Consider the following 22117-nt stretch of genomic DNA (forward strand, 5'->3'; position numbering starts at 1 on the left):
GAAAACTCCCTGATAGTACAGCACTATCAAGGCAAGTGTATGTGGATCTGATCAATGACAGCATTGGAGACTACTACATGGGGAAGGGCCACAGCTAAGTGACAGAACAGAAGCTTTGCCTACAGATGGTCTGAGGTTCAGCCCTTGCAGTCTCCTATTAAAAGGATCTTGGGGAGCAGTGCTGGTAAAGATCTCTGCCTCAGACTCTGAACACCTGCAACTGAGAGGCCTGTCAGAATGGCCTAACTTGAGTGAGTGAGACCAGTGGTCTGCTATAGGATAAGAAAGCATGAGTTCACTACACGCCTCATGTAAGTTGCTTTGATATTTCCAAAGGAAGAACACAAAGAGCTACACTTAGTGCATTATTAGTGGTGGACCTCCCATTCATTTGATGGGGCAAATGCCCCAGGCTCGGAAGCTCGTGCAGCTTTAGGAACCCGCGGAAGACTTTTTGAGGCTCCTGACTGGGTCAGAAACGGTGCTTCCGGTTTTCCAGAAGCACAGTTTAACACGTCGGGAAACCATCAGGAGGCTGCCCTGAAGTGTCCTGGAGTCGCATGAGGCACCGTGCACTCCAGGTAAGTGGGGGGGGGGTGTTGGATTTGCGCATGGTGGGGGTGGCATCCCGGGGGTGGCACCATCGCAAACCTTTCCCCTGGAGCATGGGGCTGGGGAGGTCCGCTACTGTGGATTATCTGTGTAAATCCCAAAAGTACCACTGGGGGGGAGACATGTTGAATTTATTCTACACTATTTTTATGAATGAATGGTTATCTTTGGAGTTAACCTAATCCCAAGGTAAGAGTTTTGCAAGTATTAGGAATTCCAAATGTTGTGGGGAAAAGCATGAGGTACGAAAGCCACTTTGAATGCCCACCAAGGAGATAAAGTGGGATATAAATGCATAAATAAATTAATGAATTAAATAAGAACATAAGAACAGCCCCACTGGATCAGGCCATAGGCCCATCTAGTCCAGCTTCCTGTATCTCACAGCGGCCCACCAAATGCCCCAGGGAGCACACCAGATAACAAGAGACCTCATCCTGGTGCCCTCCCTTGCATCTGGCATTCTGACTTAACCCATTTCTAAAATCAGGAGGTTGCGCATACACATCATGGCTTGTACCCTATAATGGATTTTTCCTCCAGAAACTTGTCCAATTCCCTTTTAAAGGCGTCTAGGCTAGACACCAGCACCACATCCTGTGGCAAGGAGTTCCACAGACCGACCACACGCTGAGTAAAGAAATATTTTCTTTTGTCTGTCCTAACCTGCACAACACTCAATTTTAGTGGATGTCCCCTGGTTCTGGTATTATGTGAGAGTGTAAAGAGCATCTCCCTATCCACTCTGTCCATCCCCTGCATAATTTTGTATGTCTCAATCATGTCCCCCCTCAGGCATCTCTTTTCTAGGCTGAAGAGGCCCAAACGCCGTAGCCTTTCCTCATAAGGAAGATGCCCCAGCCCCGTAATCATCTTAGTCGCTCTCTAAGAGAGCGAGAAATACATAAGAGAAAAGAAGGCCCTCTGCTTATCAGGCTGAGATGGAGAAGGATGGAGCCTGTCTGACTGGAACGATCCAGTCACCCTGGATTTAGGACCCAATACTATCCAATTTTCCAGTGCAGGAGCAGCTATGCCAATGAGGTGTGCACTGCACCCTGTGGTGGTAGGGCAGTCACAGAGGCCTCTTCAATGTATGGAAACATTTGTTCTCTTACCTTAAGGCCGTATTGCAGCTGCACCGGTGCTGGAAAGTTGGGTAGGATTGGGTCCTTAGCCATCACAAGAGCTAGAAAGCTTGATGACCCTGTGGCTTGTCTGCATACTTGGAGGTCTCTATATCTTGCCCACTTGAGTATGCACATGGTGGGCTATACTCATTATGAAGCACTTCCCTTTAATTTTTTTGTTTCAATCCTTTCATTATTTTTGGTGGTCACATCTTCAAAGATGCTGAAAATGCTGTCCTAAGAAATACAATTTTTAAAAAGGAATATGAAATTCTATGGATTTTAACTAACATAAACTAATGTAACTAATGAGAACTATTAAAATTCCATTGGGGTCCCAAGTGAGAAGCTAAATATTTAATTTGAAGTTTTCAGGTATCCAAACAAATCTGGTTGTCTGTAAAGATTATTTTCCAAAATGTTTATTCCTGCCCTTTTAATTCTGTATTACAATGACTACAGTACTTACCTCTCAGGTGATTCGGCAATCAATATATCTACCTCATCTGTTTGATTGTCAAGTTCTGGCTCACCACTGAGAGTAAGCTTCAAATTGTATAAGATCACCAAAGTTCCTAGATGTGAAGATTAAAACCTATCATTAATTTATCAAAAATAATACCAAAATGTCAACCCGCACCATCAAAGCCATCTGTTTCTGGCAAGAATTGTGCGGCAGGAGCAATAGGGGCAGCAGTGATCACATGAGCCCAGACACTGCTATCTACTCTGATTCTAGATTTGGTCTGGGGAAGGCTTGGTTTTTACTCCAACACAGAGACCGAGGGCCAATCCTATCCAATTTTCCAGCACCGGTGCAGCTGCAATGCAGCCCCAAGGTAAGGGAACTAATATCCCCATACCTTAAGGAGGCCTCTGTGACTGTATCCCCAACATAGGAAGCAGTGCATACCCCATAGCCACAGCAGCACTGGCACTGGAAAATTGGATAGGACTGGGCCCTTAGTTACTACATGGAGTAAAAGCAACCTTAGAACTATACTGTCAGGTGGCAAAGTCAGATGTGGTTGGGATATTTAGATATTTCTAGACTTGGAGAGCCCTGCAGTGGCTTCCGTGGGCTCTCTGCACCCCTGGAAGGCTGGCGTTGCCACTGGTAAGTATAAAAAAATCCCCTTTGTCCCTGGCAAAGACATGATCCACGATCCTAGGAAATATGCTGCTACCTTCACCACTGCCCTGCCCCATAAGGGGGCAGGGACAGGGCTTCCCCGGCTGAGGAGTTGCAACACCCCAGGTTTGGGAACCTCTGATCCAGGGGACAAAGATGACTAAGAAAATACAGGGCTGTTTATCACGAAATCACACTCTTCCTCTCATATTAACTACCCAAGAACTGAACAAACAAATGTCGTAATTATGTGAACTTGGTATCATCACTATACACAACAGAGGGTGTCACTTGGGATCAAGATGCATTGAGACCAGACAAGTACTCCTGGAAGCCAGATTGAGCTCTCAGGCTCCCTACTTTAGTCCCGTTGCTACAGTTGGGATGACTTATTTTGCAGGAACAAGAAACTCACCACTTTCCCCAGAAATGAATGCAAACTGGTCCATCAGTGCAGCTTCGTTCGTAAAAGGAGAATATTTGCAAATTATGGACAACTGTGTGGCAAATTTTTCAGGATCATCTGTTAAAGGACTTCTTGTACTACTGGACCAGGACGGTATTGGGACTATCACCTATAAAGGGTCACAAAATTAAAGAGACTGATCCTCGTTCAGATATATTCACAGCCAAAAGATGCGTCACTCATGGTTCTTGCCTCTTCCCACTAAACAGATGAGTACTAACTAGTCTGATGATCACTTTCTCTCCTACTCCCAACAGGCACCAAGCATAGCCCAAACTGACACTGCTTAATATAATGTTCTGGGAAATACAGTATGTGCTGTAGTGCAGGAGCAAGGACTGCACAGCTTTGGACCAGTAACATAGCTGGGGAAGGAGAAGTACTGAAAATACTGCAATGTAAGTGTCCCTCCCATTCACCACTGAAGCCAATCTAGAATTTTTTTCCATAAGAAATAATGGGATAGGCTCCGATTGAGACTGGAAGATTTGAAACCATCCCCCCAAAGCTTATTCTGAATACTTTTAAAAATATAAATGACTATAAATTACTGTTCTTCTAAAGTACTTAAGGACCATGGTTTTAGATTTTTTATAACAGATTTTCATGAAGTCCACAATGTATATATTTCATGTATAAGTCATTGTTTGACTGAACTGACAAAGTTTCTGAAACAATATTTCATTTTCATGTCTGAACGGATGATTTTACGGTAAAAATATTTTTACAGCACAATCCTAGAAGGCACTTGGGCCGGTACAAGTCCCTTATGCCAGGCCAGAAGGGTCACAAACATGCCATAAGGCATGTTTGCACCTCCTCAAGAGTTGGCAAGGCCAGCATGCAGAGGTGTGCTGGCCTTCAGAGGCTGGAATAAGCCTCCCTGCCAATGAAAGCTCTGAGTCTTGCATCAACAGAGCACGGCTGATGCAAGATTCTGGGCTGGGTGGGGAGAAGGCAGGAGGGAGGTGTCCCTGGGTGGGTGGAGGGCAGGTGGTGGGCGACCCTGGGGGTGGGTGGGTGGGGAGCGGGAGGCAGGGCTGGGATCCGGCAGTTATGCTGGATCCCAACCCCAGTTCCTGGGGAGCTTGGAGCAGCTTCAAGTTGCTCCACTCTCCTTTGACTTGTGCCACCTCAGGAGGTGGCACACGTTCGAAGAGACCCATAGGAGCCAGGGTGTCTTACCCCAGGGTAAGGGGAAAAGTTACCCTTTACCTCTGGCTGAGCCACTTTGGGCCCCTATCCTGCGCTGGATACAGCACAAGCTACTTGGCTTGCCTGTTCCAGTGCAGGATGGGATTGCACCCTTAGAGTCCAATCCTATGCATGTCTACTGAGAAGCAAGCCTCATTAGAGTCAACGGGGCTTACTCCCAGGAAAGTACACATAGGACTGCAGCCTTAGTCACTTACATACAACATTTCCGAATGTTCCAAACAGGAGATCAACATGTCATTTCACAGAGCAATACTTACAATAATTGCTGGCTGTGGGTTGAGGAACTGAACAAACACAAAAGATAGCAAAAAGCCAACGTGGTTCTCTTTAGATGGGAATGCGTGGAGGGTCTTTCTTTAAGCTAACTGCAATTGTTCTGGTTGGTGGACTTTTGTTTTGCTACTCTAATTTTGCTGCTATTCTCTGATATTTGTGTTTAATGTTTTATTGTTCTTATATGTGTTTTTTTTGTCAGCTGACTTAACAGACTATTTAAAAGATTTATCTGCTACTTTTCTTTTTAAAAAATGTGGCAGCTTACAAAAATTATACAAAGCATCACAAAACAGTAAAAAAACCCCACATTTAATAATGATGCAGCAATATTAGTACCAATCCAGGGGGAAAAATATGACACAAAAGACTGCAGGCCTAATCCATGGCATGGCACTGGTGCTCAGCCAGCACTGCTGACCATAAGGCACTTTTTACCAGCACTAACAATGTGCCGATGGTACTGAGAGCTTCCAGTGGTTAGAGGGGAAGAGTGGGCTTAGGAGGGGGGCAGAAATGGTGGCAGGCTCTGCCACTATATGCTAAACCCCCTCCCAGGCTGTAAAAGCCGACACGGGCCTCCTCTGTTCTGCCCCCAATCAACAGTGGATGCAGATCCAAGGAGACCCATTGGGGCCATCTGGGTGTTACACAGGGTAAGGGAACGTTTGTTTCCTTACCCCGAGGAGACCTGGCACGGCTTCCCTGGTGCCATAGGATACAGTGGTGGCCATTTTAGTGCCGCTGTAGCCCTGGGCACTAGGGAAGGACAGGATTGGGCTGTGTGTTCATAGAAGGCCACAGAAGGCCTATTGCAGTGGTTCCCAAACTTTTTCGACTGGTGGCACCGCCGACCTACTGGGCCGTTGGCTGTGGTTCCACATTAGAGCTACAATCCTATAAATTTTATAGGGCAGCTGGTTTTTTGCAGAGTCTACAGCTCCCCTGGCTAGAAATTAGAAAGTCAATTTACAAGTCCCCACCAGCCATGCCTCTGAGGGTGACAGAACCTGCAAGAGGATCTTCCCAAAGGCTCTGATACTAAGGGGAGATTCATGTAAACGATGGAGGTCCTCAGGAAGAGCAAAATAAATGTCAACAGTTCAACAAACTAAGGCAGTCATACCTCAAGGAGACCCTCTTTTTCACAGAACGACTGAGAGAAAAGAAGGCACGTCATTGTTTCCCCTTTCTTGGTGAACAGAATGAAGTCTTTTCCTATACGCATTGACCCTCTACAGGAAAGATACAAGACGAGACCAGTTTTGTTACAGTTCTAGATGTTAATATTCATTTAGTAATAGGCACATGCAAAATGGGCACGCTTACTTTTCTGGGGCCAGCAAGGAATACTGCCAAAGCTAGTGAGCCTGAACAATTTCTTCCTCCACCGTATAAAACAAAGGAACATGCCCACAATAAATTACCTTCTACATTAGAAGCATTAAAGGTCAGTAAGTTAAAAATACACTCCTTACGACTTAAGTCCATTGCCGTAATGTCCAATCATGTTAGCTACGAGACGCTTGGAAGATCTTCCAAAATAGACCAGATCTGTGGCTTCTCCTGCAACAGATTGATACAGTTTATCTCTGGGGGACTTGTTCAAATTCAGCATCATTCAATATCAAAAACGCAACACGGTCTGTCTCCAATATCTATATTTTGCTACAGAGTATCCAGTTTCTCTTCACTGGCGTGTGATTGGCTTTTATCACACTTAAAAAAATGATGTATTAAAATGATACAAAAATGTTAAAATTTAAATGCAGATTTATTTTTCACATTTTCCCACCACTCTTTTTCCAAGGAGCTCAGGCTGAGCAAAGATTTGAGCCTGGATCGTTTCAGGCCTGACTCCCAAATCACTATACCATCCTGGCTCTTACCTAGATTGACATCAGGCTGGTTTGGGGACCACCTGATCAGTTCACCCACTCGCATAGTTAGAAGCATATGCACATCTCTCCCACACATGATATGCCATCTCATCCCAGAACAGTAATATAAGGGGAGTTGTGGCCTTCATTTCAGCCACTACCCATTGTGCCAAGTCAGCTCCCAGGACTGATAACTGACCACTCTCTTTTCCAGCCTTTTCCCCTCCTTTAAGTGCAGAGCCACTGTGCCAATATGTGCTGGGCATTCATTCTTTTGTTGGCTGCCTCACACTGTACCCTCTTCTCCTGGAAAGGCAGCCTTGGCTCCCTTGCACTGTATTCGTCCTTGCAGTTATATATGGCTACAGCCTAGCCTCTGGATTTGCTTCTCAAGCATTTACCACTGATACACTGGGCTTTTAAATCAGGAGGTTAACTGGGCTTAGAAACTTAGCCCTAGGATTCCTGTAACATTTCACTCTCAAATCAGCAGAAACACAGATAAATTTAGTCCTTGGCAAAGCCGAGCCACCAGCCCACCAACATCCTCTCTCTAGTTTCCTGTCTTGTGCAGTCATGCTGACAATACACTAAGGGTGCAACCCTAACCCCTTATGTCAGTACTTTCCAGCACTGACATAAGGACAATGAAGCTCCGAGGTAAGGGAACAAACATTCCCTTACTTTAAGGAGGCCTCCACGAGTGACACCCAACTGCAGGATGCAGCACACCACTTGTCCCATTGGCACCACTATGCCAGTGCTGGAAAGCACTGACATAAGGGGTTAGGATTGCCCTCTTAGAGCCTCTCTCTTTTTGTCCTTGATGTGCGTGCTGCATGTCAGTGAGCCTAGAACTCGTAGCCTATGTTTAGGGCCTAGTCATATGAATGGCTGAATAACATTATGTTGCTTTTTCATTGGATTCCCCCTCCCCAAAAATCGTATTAATAGCCACACAATAAAGGTCTTTGTTGTTACACCTTCATCCTTGCCTTCCTCTTTTTTATATGCCAAATCATCAAGTTGTGTCATTGACCACTGCTCTTGGTTCCCACAGATGCAACACATTCCCCCCACATATACATTATTCAAACCCACTAACAAGGCATGGCTGAAGGCCCATCTGCTCAAGCCAGCCCCTGCATCCTCAATATCAGTGGTAGCAGTATTGCCAAAGCACCATCAAAGGGATAGACAAGGTGTGCCATTGGGAACCCAGAATAGGGCTTTCAGCCCAATCCTACCCAAAACCCTGCATGGTGATGCAGCAATGCTGGTGCAGCTTTCGCTGTACCCCAAGGGGGATTTTTGGTTGCTAGATGTCTTCTTGGGGTAAGCCCCAGCAGCCACAATGGGTCAATTCAGACCCATATTAGCGATAATGCTGCTGCAAGTCTGCTTTGATCTATGCAAGTGGATCAGAACTAGGAACGGGGTTTGGATACTGCGTGTGCCATTGCGGTCAATTCTGGCCCCTTTCAGGTCCAATCTGCCCACCCCTGCCCCTGTTGCAGTCCAGTTCTGCCCTCCTCCCACCCCACCCTCGTGCTGTACTTACCTGCTCCAGTGGTCCTCTTGATGACCACCGGCACCAGCAGGAAACCTCTGACCTTCCTGCTGGCACACTTGAGCCTTGCGCTGTCACAAAGCACTTTACTGCTTCTTTGCAATAGCGCACAGCAGCTGAACATACATTCTGCCAATGCAGGTGCTTGACAGGATTGGACCATTAGTCTACTATATTAAAATAAAAGATAGAAATGAATGGGGACCCACCTAAAATTGGCCCGTGACCCACCTAATGGATCCCGACCCACAGTTTGATAAAAAACACTGCGTTAACATATCAGAGGTTTGGCACAATCCCTCTCAGGACCTGCCACCACTGAGTCCTGTTGCAGCTATAGAGACAGAGTTGTTGAGGTGTTTTGCCCAAGATTACGCAGTGTCTGCCTGGCAGTGTCTGAAATAGAATCCCCATCATCTCATTCTCAGTCCTGTGCTGCTAAAAATACCAGTCTCCACCTTGTTTTGCAGCTGCATTAACCAGCAGTTTACGTAACAAACCAGACCCACCTGCTGATCACTGTTGCAAGTACAAAGTGGCCCTCTCCTTTTGCAGTGAAAGTCGGAACGACAAATTTCAAAGAGTTAACTTGGCACATCAGGGATTCTAAGAACATATGATGTGCTCATTCTGGGAACAGTTTATTTTAAGTGCTGGTTAACCTAAGCTGCAAGACAGAGACACCCTGCGATCATCTTGGCATCGGTATGAAGCAGCCATGATCCAATCTTACCGACTAAGCTGTTTGTACTTAACACCAAAGGAGGGAAAAATGTTCACTCCTGGCAAAAGGGAGCCACAAAACAAAACAGGCCAGTGTTGCACCTGGTTACCTTCACTGATTTAGCAGCTTCCCCCAGGTGGCCATGAAGTTCCAGACACACACGGTTGCAACAATTAATGGCACAGAAGTTACACAGTCCTGTGATTCCAGGCAAGCCAACCTATTTTGATGGTGCTCCAGGCAAGACTATCATTATATTTCTGTAGTGCTTTCTGAGCATGCAAAATGCTTCACATTTATTATTTTCATGTCAGTGGCATAGCTAGAGGGGGTGCAAGGCACTAAATTTTGCAGGTGCCTGAACGCACCGTGCAAGCAGCCCCTCCCTCTCCCCTTTGGATTCATTCTGGGTGGAGGGAGCAAAATGAAGATGGAATGTTCCTGGCTCCAAAGGGGAGAGACCACCTGAACAGCGTGTTTAGGTGCCTGCAAAACCTAGTGCTTTGCACCCCTTCTAGACACGTCACTGGTCCTTATAACCACCTGGCCAGGTAAGCATTAAGATTCCCATACTATAGCTAAGAAGCTAAAGCTGAGAGGCAGTGACTTGCCTCAGGCCACCTAGTGTGCTCATGGCAAAGGGGAGAGTCGAACCAGGGAAGACCTGATTCATAACTCAGCAGGCTTTCTGTGACATGGAGAGAACAGATTTTTTAAAAGATATTTTTTGAGGTAGTAACTTACGAGGATTCATGCCACATCCATTATCCAAAAAGCACAACATAAATCCTCCTTGAAGGTTCTCATTAGTCACTGCAAAATAAAGCATGAAAAGGTGACATTGGTAGTTCTTAATACTGTAAATATTTGCAAGCCACATAGTACTGAGGTCAGAACAGGTTGTGAGTGACAGACTTTTGCCTTAACGAAACTTACTGCTGCAGCACATGATACGTAGATTTGATTGTACCATTTTGGAATGAAAATGTAGTTTGTATGTTTGACAGTTCCTCCATATAAAACTCCTTGCCTTTACATCTGTCAAGGAGACGAGCACTAGCTTAAGATGCTACGTTTCATGCTACGTTTCAATGTGCAAAATGCTTTCACATTCAAATATTCAATCTCCCACTTGCAGCTGGAATACAAACTTTATGCAGTAATTCATTTCTTAGTACAAAGAAGTACATGCAGATGCTGAACGGAGAAATGCTCAGCAGCTCCTCTCCTGATCTCCCCATGTTCAAATGTACCATTTGCACAGTGTCAACCCTTTTGTGCTTCAATGAGCATACGCTCCTCTATGTATATTCTGGTAATATACAAAATGGAGGTACTAGATTGTGAATACCTTAGATGACATTTTTTCAAGTGTTACGTGCAAACTGTATGCAGATAGTATACAGTACTAGGTACATGGAGGCTGGAGGAGGAGCTAGAGGACAGAACCCTGATCAGCTCTTCCACATCCACCTTTGTACCCAAATGAATGCTCAAACAGAAGTAGTATCCAACCATACTTGCATCACATCTGTCTGTCTGTCTGTCTGTCTGTCTGTCTGTTGATTTCTGTAATCAGCAGCAGTAATTTTGAAATATATCTGCAGATAATTCATTGACAGTTTTAATCTATGCATCTTTTCTCCACCCGATATTAAAAAAAGAAAGTTCCATGGAACTCAGTGAGACTTGCTTCTGGGTAAATATACATAGGATTGGGCTGCAAGGGCATCCATTGAGACGGAGACAACAAATTATACAGGACCATTACGTTACAATTAGTGAAGCCAATCAACACTGGAGGAACTATGCAATTTGTATGAAAGAAATTAAGCCAGATGCTTTAAAAATAAAAATAAAATAGGGGTTAATTTCCAGAACCAGACATGTGCTACTAGACTCTAGCTCTGCTGATGGGTTCACTGCTATATAAAACAGCAACTGTGTATAGAAACATACTGACAAAAGGTTAAAATCTATGAATACGAGAGCCATTCTAAATCTACCATGCAGTACTCCTCCCCCCCCACAGGAGCAAATATACACCTTTGTATGCTGTTTCAGCTCAACAAAACTGTTAATGTATCCAAGCACAGCCTCAAACATTTGAAGCCTTCAAAAGGGGCTACCCACTTAGTCAGAGAAGAGGCTGTTAAAGGTTGCTGTTCTTTCATTTTCTCAGCAGTTGGGCAGATTTTTATCAGAGCAGCAGTATTGTGGGCCTCTGCATACCAGCTGCAGGTGAACAATGGCAGACATATTTTTGAATCTTGTCTTCAACTCCTGCTTACCGGCTTCTCAGAGGCACAAGGTTTGCCCCTGCGGCAAACAGGAAACCAGACTAGATGGGCCTTTGGCTTGATCCAGTAGAACTTTTCTACTGTTCACGACAGAAGGGTTTGTCTAACCCTTTCCTGTATGCTATTTCTGCAGTTGCTTCCTGTCCTGGAAAAAGAGACAGGCACACACAGATTCTTTTTGTTTTTCTGCTGTACATCTCATAGTTGATTTAGGACCAGGGTAAGACAGTTCAGACCAAAGGTGAGGTATAGCAAAAGACTTACATTGCCCTCCACCTCCAGTACCACTCCAATCAAAACTGGACATTTCTATGGCTGCTGGGAAAAAAACGTTGGCAGAGCTATTCACTGATCTCTCCCATACCACACCTATTTGAACTTGAAGGTCCAATTCAGCCATCCCTGAAGTGCCCCATCTATATCATTATACAAATGTTTATTGCTGGACAGATAGCCTTTATAGCCTTCATAGATCTCACAAAGGCTTTCGACCTGGTCAGCAGAGACGGCCTCTTCAAGATTCTCCCCAAGATTGGATGTCCACCCAGGCTCCTCAGCATCATCAGATCTTTCCACAAGGACATGAAGGGCACTGTTGTCTTCGATGGCTCCACATCAGACCCTTTTGACATCCGAAGCGGAGTGAAGCAGGGCTGTGTTCTTGCAACAACCTTGTTTGGGATTTTCTTCGCTGTCCTGCTGAAGCAGGCCTTTGGAACTGCAACAGAAGGCATCTATCTCCGGACCAGATCAGACGGAAAGCTCTTCAACCTCTCCAGACTGAGAGCAAAATCCAAAGTCCAGCTGAAATGTCTGCGTGACTTCCTCTTTGCCGACAATGCAGCTGTCACTACCCACTCTGCCAAAGATCTCCAGCAGCTCATGGATCGTTTTAGCAAGGCCTGCCAAGATTTTGGACTGACAATCAGCCTGAAGAAAACACAGGTCATGGTTCAGGATGTGGACTCACCTCCCTGCATTACAATCTCTGAGCATGAACTGGAGGTTGTCCATGACTTTGTGTACCTTGGCTCAACGATCTCCGACACTCATTCTCTCGATACCGAGCTAAACAAGCGCATCGGTAAAACAGCTACCACGTTTTCCAGACTCACAAAGAGAGTCTGGTCCAACAAGAAGCTGACGGAACATACCAAGATCCAGGTCTACAGAGCTTGCGTCCTGAGTACACTTCTGTACTGCAGCGAGTCATGGACTCTTCGCTCACAACAGGAGAGGAAACTGAGCGCTTTCCACATGCGCTGCCTCCGACGCATCCTCGGCATCACCTGGCAGGACAAAGTTCCAAACAACACAGTCCTGGAACGTGCTGGAATCCCTAGCATGTATTCACTGCTGAAACAGAGACGCCTGCGTTGGCTTGGTCATGTCGTGAGAATGGATGATGGCCGGATCCCAAAGGATCTCCTCTATGGAGAACTCGTGCAAGGAAAGCGCCCTACAGGTAGACCACAGCTGCGATACAAGGACATCTGCAAGAGGGATCTGAAGGCCTTAGGGATGGACCTCAACAAGTGGGAAACTCTGGCCTCTGAGCGGCCCGCTTGGAGGCAGGCTGTGCAGCATGGCCTTTCCCAGTTTGAAGAGACACTTTGCCAACAGTCTGAGGCTAAGAGGCAAAGAAGGAAGGCCCATAGCCAGGGAGACAGACCAGGGACAGACTGCACTTGCTCCCGGTGTGGAAGGGATTGTCACTCCCGGATTGGCCTTTTCAGCCACACTAGACGCTGTGCCAGAACCACCTTTCAGAGCGCGATACCATAGTCTTTCGAGACTGAAGGTTGCCAATATTGCTGGACAGAAGTTCCTACTTAGTCTTCCAAATATTTATTGGTTTTCTAAACATTTAGTATTGTCTAATTCATTTAAGTAAGTTTATTTTTTCAGTTTTGTCATTTTATTCTTATTAAATTCATTGTTCTTTATTTATTGTGACTCTTGGATTAGCTCACTCATGCCTCTTTACAAAAAGACATGACTCACAGCCCAATCCTAACTAAATCCCTGTGTAGTGATGTTGGTATGGCATCACCTGTAAACACGTGGGGGATTTTTGGCCATTGGAGGCCTCCAATTAATTCTCTTACCCTGGGCTAACCCCCAACAACCACCATGGGTCAGCTTGGATACTGCACCAGCTCAATCACTCATGCAAGCCTGCATTGACCTGGGAAGGTGGATCAGATCTAGGAAGGGGGTCATGATTCAGTGTCTGCTGCCACTGCCAAACTCACCCACTTCCTGGGTTTGACTGGCCCCCTGTCATACACCCTTTCCCCCACTGGAGTCACATGAGACAGTCGTCATTATTATTATTTCTTCTGTATAATAAAGCATGCATAAATATTAAAAAAAGAAATAAATGAAACTTCAGCTGGATCAGGCCTCCCATAAGATTTTGATCATGAATGCATTCAAGAAACATTGCCATACGCTTTCAATGTTTCCTTATAGAAGCAATTGCATTATAGCTTTAGGAAACTAATCTGTAAGTGAAAAGTTGTTTCACTGGAAATGGCCTAAAGCAAGGTCAGGACTATACCTGCAGCAGAATATTGTGGCAGAATGGACTGAACCACTTCAAACTGTAGGGGGATATCAAATTTTTTAAAACATTGCTAAATGTGAAAATGCCTTGAAAGCACAGTAAAGGAAGGGGCTGAGCTAGAACCTGAGATGTTCATGAACTATTTCTAGCACTTGGTGTTTTGTTTTTTTTTTAAATGTGGAAAGCAGTCATATTTGGTACTCCTTAGCATCGGTAAAGCAGCTACCATGTTTTCCAGACTCACAAAGAGAGTCTGGTCCAACAAGAAGCTGACAGAACATACCAAGATCCAGGTCTACAGAGCTTGCGTCCTGAGTACACCTCTGTACTGCAGCGAGTCATGGACTCTCCGCTCACAACAGGAGAGGAAACTGAACGCTTTCCACATGCGCTGCCTCTGACGCATTCTCGGCATCACCTGGCAGGACAAAGTTCCTAACAACACAGTCCTGGAATGTGCTGGAATCCCTAACATGTATGCACTGCTGAAACAGAGACGCCTGCGTTGGCTCGGTCATGTCGTGAGAATGGACGATGGGCGGATCCCAAAGGATCTCCTCTATGATGAACTCATGCAAAGAAAGCGCCCTACAGGTAGACAACAGCTGCCATACAAGGACATCTGCAAGAGGGATCAGAAGGCCTTAAGAATGGACCTCAACAAGTGGGAAACTCTGGCCTCTGAGAGGCCTGCTTGGAGGCAGGCTGTGCAGCATGGCCTTTCCCAGTTTGAAGAGACACTTGGCCAACAGTCTGAGGCAAAGAGGCAAAGAAGGAAGGCCCATAGCCAGGGAGACAGACCAGGGACAGACTGCACTTGCTCCCGGTGTGGAAGGGATTGTCACTCCCGGATTGGCCTTTTCAGCCACACTAGACACTGTGCCAGAACCACCTTTCAGAGTGCGATACCATAGTCTTTCGAGACTGAAGGTTGCCAATACAATACAATACCTGCAGAAAGAGGTGATGCAATCCACTCTACCTCCCTCATTTAAGTATCCAGCCCCTATGAACCTTCCTGATAAGAGCAACCAGTCTATGAATCTTTAGTCTCTCTTTTTATTTGCCCACAACTGCTTTCGCAGTCAACCATTATTTCTTTATACGTTATCTCACACCAAGCTATAACACTGTCATCCACAAAACATCTGCTGAACTTACCAGTAAATATGTCAAGTCTAGTGGCACCAGCATCTCTGAAAATATTGTTGAAACATTTTTTTAAAACATGAATGCCAGAAAAACAATAGCACTTTCAGATTCATATAAAACATAATTACTGCACCTAAGTAGGGTATATGTCAGCTTACAAAAAATTATAAAATGGAGTTACAGTACTCAATCACAGGTGCAGTTACATGAGATTAACTCTGAATGAACCTTCATGGGATTTATTTCCAAGTAAACATGCCTAGGATTGTACTGAACATCAATACGATTGCTTTAATGTATACTCTTATAGATGGCAACAACTATACACTCCAGTTTCTATACTAAAGAACATGATTTAAGACATCTAGTTTAACCCACTTAAGACATGTTTAGATTAACCCACTTCTGCCCAGCCCACAGGTGTACACATTTGATCTCTGTTGCATATATGCAATGTTGGGCAGAAATGGCTTAAGACAACAGTATCTTCACAAATGTTGAAAACTGCAAAATGCTAGGCTATGAAACTGCTAGTGAGAGGTAACAGCCATGATCCAGAAGCAGTGATCCAGGAATCCAAAGCTATACTATTAAAGAAAAAGTTGTGCAGTAAAAGAAATAGGTTTTTGTAAACCACATTTGATAAACAAAAATAAGACTGGAATACTCCAAAGTCCTTTTCTAAGTGTTAGAAAATATTAAAACTGTACAGCTTTTCACGCATGTCTGTACAATAGAGGAAGGGCATCTTTTCCTAACTTTTCAGAGGAATCTAGCCACAAGGCACTCTCAGGTCACAGGTACTTTTACAAGACTAAAATTTTAGATCCTAAAAGATTTACCGGGAATTGTCAATCAGTTCAGCAACAGCTCCAAAGAGAAAGTCGTGTGTGGTGCTGGAAGGAAGCAATAAGACAATTTTAAAAGGGGGAAGCTGGAAACAATAAGAAATTGAGCGCTTAAATATCCTTTGGAGCAGTGGTTTCCAACCTTTTTCATGCCACAACCCCAATATATAAGTAAATGAAGCAGTGGGGACCCCACTGTCGATCCCGCCTCCCTCCCAGGACCCTATCTGTCCATCCCACCACTGCCCACTCTCCTTCCCTATTCTGCCCTCCCAGCACTGTTCACTGTAAGCAAATATTCTTATTAGAGAGGGGAGAAAAAGTTACCATGAAGCCTGACACTAGTGAAAGCTATTTTAGCACAATTGCTAATAACCTGACTGGGACACAATCTCCTGACAGCGTACATCAGATGCCTCCCTTTTTACTTGGTGGTGTTCTAGTCCAGTGGTCTTCAACTTTTTTTATTCCCTTAAGTTGCCACAACCCCACAAGTAAGGTTTCATAACCCCACTGGGGTCCCGACCCCAAGGTTGAACACTGATTTAGAGGATGCGAGAAGCATCTTGGTCCCAAAACCGAAGCATGGAGAAATGGGGGGGGGCGTTTGAAGGCAAATACGTTCTGAAACTTGTGAGCACAACTGGTGTGTATATGCTTGATGTAGAGGGGTGAGGGAGAGACCTGTGCATCTGGACTTCTCCCCCATACACCTGAGGGTTTCAGTGGAGGGATGTCCAAACTGTTAGAAATAAGGGCAACATTGGCCACAGGAGCTGCAGAGAATGACACAACATTCCATGGGCAGGTTCCATGAGGCAGCAGTTATTAACCTGTCAATCATTTGTGACCGTTTAATGGGGTCTTTACCTGAGTTAGAGAGATGGACATGCTTTGTTGAGCTCTTTCAGTAGTTAACCAAACCAAGCCTGATAAACAGACAAAGGGCCCAATCCTATCCAACTTTCCAGCATTGATGCAGCTGTGCCAATGGGGCATGTCCTGCATCCTGCAGATGGAGGGGCAGTCACAGAGGCCTCCTCAAGGTAAGCTGCATTGCAGCTACATTGGTGCTGGAAAGTTGGATAGGATTGGGCCCTAAGGTATACTGATGTTGTCACAAAGCTGTCAGAACCCTAAATCAGATGCTTTACAAATATTTGAGAACTGGTTTGATCTTTTATCTCAGCCTCAGTGTCTATTCCTTATGCACATCATTCTGTCTTAATAGCAGGCAACCTGGTGACAGTATGTCATCTGGATTACAAGAACAGTTTTCTTCTCTCTGTGTCACTGTGCTCTGCTTACCAACCACTCCAGTGTTAACTAGCTCAATATGAGGTGGAAATAAAGCAGTAAATCACCAGAGGCAGTTGGTAAAAGGAACTGTACTACTATAGCCAGTGGTGTAGCTAGAGGGGGTACAAAGCACTAAGTTTTGCAGCAAGCCTCACCACAGCATGCAAGTAGCCCCTCCCCTTCAGAGCCATTCTGGGTGGTGGGTGCAAAACGGAGGCATTTGTCTCTGTTTTGCACCCACCACCCCGAAAGGCTCCAAAGGGGAGGGAGTGGAGCCATTTGCATGGCACCCCCTCTAACTATGCCACTGACTACAGCTTACCAAAAGGGCTCCCATTTTTTAAATAAATCCTGAGCTTTTTTTTTTTTTTTAAAGTTCCCTGCAAGTAAAACACAACCAAGGAGTGAGCCAGATAATTATTTTCCCTGATGGTATAAGCCAGTGGTTCTCACACATTTAGCACATTTAGATGGCAAGCAAATTGGATAGTTAAGAACATAAGAAAAGCCCGGCTGGATGTCCCTTAGGTTAAAAGCCCATCTAGTCCAGCTGTATCTCACAGTGGCCCACCAGATTCCTCAGGGAGCACACAAGTCAACAGGAGACCTGCATCCTGGTGCCCTCCCTCACATCCAGCATTCTGAGGCAACCTACTTCCAGAACCCAGGAGGTTGCACGTACCCATCACAGCTTGCAACCTGTGATGGGCTTTTCCTCCAGAAATGTGTCCAATTCCCTTTTAAAGGCATTCAGGCCAGATGCCATCACTGCGTCTTGTGGCAAGGCGTTCCACAGACCAATCACAAAGAAATATTTTCTGTGGTCTGTCCTAGCTCTCCCAACACTCCGTTTCAGCGGCTGCTCCTGGTTCTGGTGTTGTGTGAGACTGCTTTGTAAGCAGGCCTTTTTTTTCACCCAGAGGTTCCCTGCGATGTAACCGCGGGAACCCGGGCGTCGCTGCAGCCAGCAGCCCCTCCTCCCTACACAGAAAGGGGTCCTTCCCCCCGCGGCCTCTCCAACTCGGCGGCCACACTCACGAGTTGGCATGCAGGTACTCCAGCCTCAGCTCCGCCCTGCACAGAGCCCCGTAGCGAGCTGCTGCTTCGGACATCGCTGCAGGAGGCGGCCGGGGCTGGGCGAGATCACCAGGCGGAGGGCGCCCCCTCCTGGTCCGTCTGCAACGGGACGCTTGGTGGGTGTGCTCTACCTGCCGAGGTCGGGATGGGTGGGGTGGGCGAGGGGCGCCCTCTCGCGTCCCTGATGTTCGAAGTGCCGTCTGCCGTTGGGAGCGCGTGGGCTTCAGATCCACGCAGCGCGCGGGACAGCGCACGTGTGAAAGGAGAAGTCCCGTGTCCGTTAGATCTGAGCTGGAAGGTTGGCTGGGGCTTACTGAGGGATGAAGGCACTCTCAGTGGACCCATGTGGTTGTTCTAGTGGGGCCCAGGCACAGGACCCCCTGTGCACTGCCTGTCTCCTAAGAAGAGCTGCCTGCGCACCTGAACTGACTGTGCACTGCCTGTACCCTTAAGATCAGGCCAAGGGGCCATTTGGTCCATCATCTGATTTCCCACAGTTAAGAACATAAGAAGAGCCCCACTTCAGGCCCATCTAATCCAGCTACCTGTGTCTCACAGTGGCCCACAAGACACCTGCATCCTGGTGCCACTCCCTTGCATCTGGCACAGGGTGACCAGATACAATGGAGGACAGAGTGTCTATACCTTTAACCATTGCCTAGCAGAGGGAATTTTGACAGGTGCTGCTTTTTAAACCCTTCCATGTTGAGCTTGCACCTGCCAAAATTCCCCCTTCTAGGCAATGGTTAAAGGTATAGACACTGTGTCCTCCATCATATCTGATCACCCTGATCTGACATTCTGAGGTAGCCTACCTCTAAAACCAGGAGGTTGCACATACCCATCATGGCTTGTAACCTGTGATTGATTTTTCTTCTAGAAATCTGTCCAATCCCCTTTTAGGCTGGATGCTATCACTACATCCTGTGGCAAGAGGTTCCACTGACTAATTGCATGCTGGGGAAGGAAGTACAGTATTTTCTTTTGTCTGTTCTAACTCTCCTGACACTCACTTTGAGTGGATGTTTCCCTCGTTCTGGTATTGTGTGATGAATTTTATGCAATTCCCTTTTAAGGCTCTGATTCAATGGCCATTGCTATATCTTGTGGCAATGAATTCCACAGCCTCATTATGCAATGTGGGAAGTAGCACCTCCATCCGTCTGTCCTGAATGAGTGTAGTATGCTTTATTTAGGGAGCCAAAAATGGAGGGAGGATTGCCTTACAGCAACCCTGCTTAAGCAGGGATGACTCAGTTAAATGGAAACACTTGACTGAAATTTCAGTCAATTGAGCATCTAGTTTAAAGACCACTTTCTTCTTCCCATCATGCAGCAACTTTAACTACCTGTTGACACATGGCACATTTCAAGGTATTCATGTGCAATAAATGCCAGGGTCACTGTGTTTGGTAAGTTGTAAAATCCAGTGAGCTGAAACCATAATGTTAGAAACTGTTTCACAAAGGTCCTGAGAAGTGTGCCCAGTTATACACTGAGTATATAATGGTGCAATTGGCTTGGGGAAAGTAGGGCAATAATATGAATCCATTTTTCAGAACACTGATTTTCAACCAGTGTATCATGGCATATTGGTGTGCCATGAATAGTTCTCAGGTGTGCTGCAGGAGTTTGGGGGAGGGTCATTTATTAGTAGGGCCATTGGGGATGTGAATCCTTCATCAGTGGTGTGGTGTGCCTTGTTAATTGTCAAAAAACTGATGGTGTGCCTTGACAATTTTAGTGCTTTGTCAATGTGATGTGATGGAAAAGGTTGAAAATTGCTGTTTCGGAGCATGTTCACATAGGATTTTAAGGGGGAAAGCATGACTCCAGTGTACTGATTGAGGGCACATGATGGCACCCACACTGTTATTCCAGTAGCAGAAAACACCCTTCCTTTGGGTTGTGTGTGTATACACTCTCAGGCATAGAATGTCACTCTCATACAGAGCTATGGTGCAGTCACATTTGGGATACTGCATACATTTCTGGTTACCACAACTCCAGAAATGCAGTTTGAGCTGCAGAAGGAGCAAAAGAAGGCAAGCAAAAATGACTGGTAGGGCTGGAGCACTTTCTATACTACTCAAACTGTTTCTCAGACTGTGGGTCAGGACCTACTAGGTGGGTCATGAGCCAATTTCAGGTGGGTCCCCATTCATTTCAATATTTTAACTCTTAATGTATTAGTCTTGATGCTATCATGGTATGTGACTGCATTTGGGAAAATGTTACAGACCTGTGCTTTTAACAAGCTACTATGTATAATCTTCTAACAATGATACGAAATGGGACTTAGTCCTAGGTAAGTGTGGGAAGGGTTGTAGCCTAGGATTGTGAAAAATTTTCCTGCTTGATTATATCACTTCTGGTCATGACAACACTTCCGGTGGGTCCTGACAGATTTGCATTCTAAAAAGTGGGTCCCGGTGCTAAATGTGTGAGAACCATACAACGTGTTCTATACAATGAAAGGCGACAAAGTCAGAGGCTTTTTTAGCTTAGGAAAAAAGCAATGTAGAGGAGGACATAGTGGTGGCATACAAAATTTTGAATGCTTTTGAGGAAATGGATAGAGATAACAGCAACAGGTCCAGGAGTCATCTAGTGTCAATGTTTGGTGGGAGATTCAGGACAGACCAATGGAAGGGCTTCACACAGTGCATAATGAATGTATGGACTTTGGTTGCAAACCTGTTTAAGCTATTTGATGGCCCCTAGCTTAGATGGCTCTCAAAAGGAGTTAGACAAATTCATGGAGTGCAGTTCTGTGGTGGCTTTGTGCTATCTCCAGCTGAGCAGCAATACACCATTGAATACCAGTTGCAGGGAAACTATGGCAGGAGAGATATGTGCCTTTCTCTCCTGTTTGTGGGCTTCCTGGGGCAATATGAGAAACAAAATACTGGACTAGATGGGTCTTTTAGCCTGATTCAGCAGGGATCTTGATTCTTCTATCACTCCACCAAAAATGGGAGACTACCTGGGCGCACAATTGGTTCAAGATGTCACTGAGATAAAATAAACGCTGAGGGCTGCATGAGATTATTTTTTCAGCAACAAGTTTTTTTTAATAGAGAAGCTGCTAAGAGTAATTATAGTTACAATGCAAGAGCTCAGACCTAGAACACAGGATATAATCATTAGGAAAGTTTATATCATTTCATATCATTATAATCATTAGGAAAGCATTATAAATAATGCTTACTCTCCCTTCCCATTGGGCCACTTCATGCATTTAGGCGCATGTCTAGTTTGGATGTGTTTTGATTTGCAGGTAGCAGTCTCACAGCTCAAGATATCTTCACCTGATACTGCTGAAAAATGGAAATATATTGAGTACTTGTGTAATCAACATTAGGTGGGTTAAGTGTACAGTGATGGTGGCAAAACTGGTCTGGAGTATATCAAAGCTTCCATGTAGCCAGTCCAAAGGGTAGAAAGAGGTTTCGTGGACTTCTGAAATGCAACAGTGTACTCTGCCCTCTCTGCCTGCACAATTCTTCAGAAGTGTTGTGGTAAATGATTTATAGAGCAGAGGGAATCAAAGTACAAAAAGCGTGCTGGCTTTGGGCATCTTTACTGTGAAAGAAGATTTCCAGGGAACACACCATGTCTCCTAAAATACTCCACGTCGCTACATGTGCTGTGCTGCTTACAGGTAAGCTTCCAGATGCCGACAATCAACTGATGTTTCACAAATCAATGATGTTCACGATTGAAAAAGAAGCACTGTCTGCCTGTCAAGAGACTGAAAGACAAGTTAGAAGAATGAAAGGCAATGCACATGTTCCCAGGTCCATGAATCATGACATGCACTTCAAACCTACTGGTTTCAATTAGACATGATAAGTGCACTTAACT

At 45.4% G+C, this 22117-nt stretch overlaps 1 protein-coding gene across 1 annotated transcript in view; it reads right to left on the reverse strand.

Moving 5' to 3' along the window:
- MORC1 (MORC family CW-type zinc finger 1) overlaps positions 1–18285 on the reverse strand; it is a 64114-nt gene extending 45829 nt beyond the window's left edge. Inside the window, exons 1-8 of the mRNA XM_066621270.1 lie at positions 18212–18285; positions 15869–15922; positions 15036–15070; positions 9750–9818; positions 6310–6397; positions 5958–6066; positions 3290–3449; positions 2212–2317 (exon numbers count right to left, since the gene is read on the reverse strand). Of these exons, the coding sequence (XP_066477367.1) occupies positions 2212–2317; positions 3290–3449; positions 5958–6066; positions 6310–6397; positions 9750–9818; positions 15036–15070; positions 15869–15922; positions 18212–18285 (695 nt within the window). The remainder of the gene's footprint in view (positions 1–2211; positions 2318–3289; positions 3450–5957; positions 6067–6309; positions 6398–9749; positions 9819–15035; positions 15071–15868; positions 15923–18211) is intronic.
- Between the last annotated feature and the right edge of the window lie 3832 nt (positions 18286–22117).

This window comes from Tiliqua scincoides, chromosome 3 (assembly GCF_035046505.1).
Source record: "Tiliqua scincoides isolate rTilSci1 chromosome 3, rTilSci1.hap2, whole genome shotgun sequence".
NCBI classification, from domain to species: Eukaryota; Metazoa; Chordata; class Lepidosauria; order Squamata; family Scincidae; genus Tiliqua; species Tiliqua scincoides.